We start from the raw sequence: 3073 nt of genomic DNA on the forward strand, positions 1-3073 counted from the left end.
GTGCAAACCCCACCCAAAACAGTCATTTTGACCAATCACGTCTTTAACAAGCACCTCCCACAAAAGTCAAACAGACCAATCATGTATTTTCCAAACTCCGCCCCCACACCAAGAACCTCCCACTRAGTGCCTGCAGAAACCCSCCTTCTCAGCTGAGTCGCTGAAGTTGATTATAAGCCAGTGGTTGGCTCCGCCTTTCTGCATAAACARGCCCACAAAGTTCTGACCAATCCTCTGCAAGAAAAAAGTTCTACTAGTTGCCTGTGCACGGAACCGGTTCTCCAGAAAGATGGGATYTTCGCCACATGAGCGAGACAGAAGTTTGTCAATTTTGATGGCGTATTTTTTTCAAATAACTTAATTTTTTTGTAAGACTCATGAAATTTTTCTCTGTTTTTGTCCGTCAGCCACGTCCACAGGCTCCCTGAAGGGGATGGACAACACCAGAGGAGGYGTGTGTCAGACCAGATCCATGAAGCTGGTCCTGAGAGTCGGTCAGAGTAAGCAGCCGGTTCCTGTTTGTTCATTCAAAACTGTTGAATTTTAATATAAAATCATCACATCCTCTGAATTACGTAGGTCAAATAATCTGATCATCTATCAAAAACAGATAATCGTCATGAATTAAATCAAATCCTTTTASCAGCAGATTACAGTCGTTATCCTGCAGGATCAATGGATTGGAGTTTTTCTCCTCGTAGTAACATCAGATTTTATGTTTCGTYCACTTATCACGTATTTTTTTGCCATAAATATTTAATAAAACCCTCGTGCACATAAAGTCCCTGTTTCCTTTAATTGTCTTGATGACAGAAAAATTCATTTTATCCTTTTTTTCCAACACCTTTATGAGCTTAAACAGGTGTTGCGTTCAAATATTAAACACATGCAGCCTCTCTGTGGGTCTGTTTTTTACATCATAAACCTTCTTTAACCTAAAAAAATCTGAAGCGTTATTTGTATAAATTATTGATTAATTCTGCATCCGAGATAAAAAAAATCTGCATTTCGTGTGTTTCTCAGATCGTAACTGAGCTGTTTTCTTGTTTACAAACATTAGTGGTGTAAACAAACCTCTTAAAGCGAAAAAATGAAAGAAAGAAACGTAAGAAACTCAGCTGAGTTGAAATCTTGTTTTAATCCATGCAAACGCTCGTTGCTGTTGCGACAGCTGAACGGATCGTGTCCAACGGTTGGTTTTTTCTCTCTACATTCGTGCAAAATGGAAATTTTTTAGTAAGGCTGCTGGTGAATTAATGATAACYCGGCGAGGCGGAACTTTAAACACTCTGGTGTAAAGTCATCTGGTTGGGCTGCAGAAACGTTGATTAATGTGTCCTAATGAATCCATAAATTAAATGAAATGAGTTCATTTTATGTTTACTTAAAGGTCATAAGTAAGTCATTGTAGGAGGAACGTTCATATTTTGTGATTTTTTATCACAAAATGAAAGTCTCTATTGGTTGTTCTAAAATATTTTTTACTTTATTTAAGAGTCCAATACTTTTACATAGTTTTTGTTTTATATATTTTATATGATATTTCCAGTTAAGTTTATGATCCAAGACAACCCCTAAAATTTTAACTTCATAGACTCGTTCCACTATATCATCATCTATGGACATTATYMTAGACCTGTCAATCAATCGTGTGGGTTTGTCAGCAACTGACCAATTAGCGATCAGATTTTGWCCTGAAGCGAACCGCCCCGTACCCAGAGGAGCTGAACCCCCGACGATGCATTTGGGGTGCATCATTGCGGCTGCGTTGCGGTCWTAGAGATTAGTTGAAAAAATAATGATAGTAAATGGTTAAACGTTGTCAGTGACCGACATGCGTTKCCCAGAGCGTTTACAGCGGTGGTTCTCTTGGTTCTGGGGACCGCTTGCAAGGATGAAAAATTACCAGGGACCCCCTCCTAAACCTCAGGCTGTTTTAAAAATAATTTACTTTCATTTTAACCCCTAAATTCCATGGGAATATTATTTTTTTGTTTGGTTTAGTATGTTTGTTTGACTAGTGCATTGTTCCACATGAGCTTTTTTTTTTAATAAAAAACAAATTAACAGTTTATTGAAATTTTTTGAGGAACCCCAAGATACAGCTCGCGGACCCCTGGGGTTCCTGGGACCCTAGTTTGAAATCCTCTGGTTTAGAGGACAAAATAGAGTTTATTCCATTTCCTAAACCCAAATGGAGTCTGGAAAATGTAGACAATGGATAAAGGCCTGCAGCCGACCGCACGAACAGTGATTGATGGTAACTTCCACATGTTCGTCTTTATGAAGGTAACTGCAAATCTCACGTTTTGTCATAATAACGGTTAAAWTAAAATCGTCAGTCACTGTTTTCACTGTGAATTGTTGGAGGTTCGCTCTARCTGAAGTCCGCTTCCGCCTGGGTGMCGTAATCTTACGGTGAGCGTCATGTCAGTTGTGATCTAGGCTGCGGAGAGATGCATGTCAATCTTTTCTGCATCCCAGGAGGTATGCTAATGCTAACGCAGCTAGCTGCACAAAGCAGGGAACAAACAGCAGAAGTCTTACCCTGTGATTGTTTTCCCCTTAAATCAAACTCTGCATTTAATTCTGACGTGAAACATTAATGAGTCATGATGTCATCAGTGATTTTTGCTGAGTCATCATTCGACCGCCACATGTTCTGCTCTGTTCCAGACTCTTCAGATCCACTTTCAACACTTCAGGAGTCTCCAACCAGGTTCCCACCCAAGACCAAGACCTCCTCCTCCAAAGAAAAGATTGAAGGTAAACGTGGCACAAAATGAAAAATATGTTACTTAAAAAAATGTTACATAGAACTCTGGTTTGGACCCCACTGCTGGTTCCTGCAAAMATCTATAAATCATAAATTAACGATAATGTTGAAGCAGAAGTAAGTAGGGTTACTCATCTCTGGCGGGAAAAACATTTGGTCTGAAAAAATCATTTTGGAGCAACTTTTAAATAGTTTTTATTTTTAACACTATAATTTGACATTTTTATGTTATAATAATAGATTCAAAGTTTTCTTTCTATAATAAATAAAGTTATTTAGGTCAATATAATTCAGTGA

At 38.4% G+C, this 3073-nt stretch overlaps 1 protein-coding gene across 1 annotated transcript in view; it reads left to right on the forward strand.

Moving 5' to 3' along the window:
- The window catches only part of LOC106513979 (ephrin-B2a), a gene marked incomplete at its 5' end in the record, with an annotated part of 12671 nt that overhangs the window by 2866 nt on the left and 6732 nt on the right, over positions 1-3073 (forward strand). Inside the window, 2 exon segments of the mRNA XM_014003046.1 lie at positions 408-500; positions 2677-2766. Coding sequence (XP_013858500.1) covers positions 408-500; positions 2677-2766 — 183 coding nt within the window.

This window comes from Austrofundulus limnaeus, unplaced genomic scaffold (genome assembly GCF_001266775.1).
Source record: "Austrofundulus limnaeus strain Quisiro unplaced genomic scaffold, Austrofundulus_limnaeus-1.0 Scaffold16, whole genome shotgun sequence".
NCBI lineage: Eukaryota > Metazoa > Chordata > Actinopteri > Cyprinodontiformes > Rivulidae > Austrofundulus > Austrofundulus limnaeus.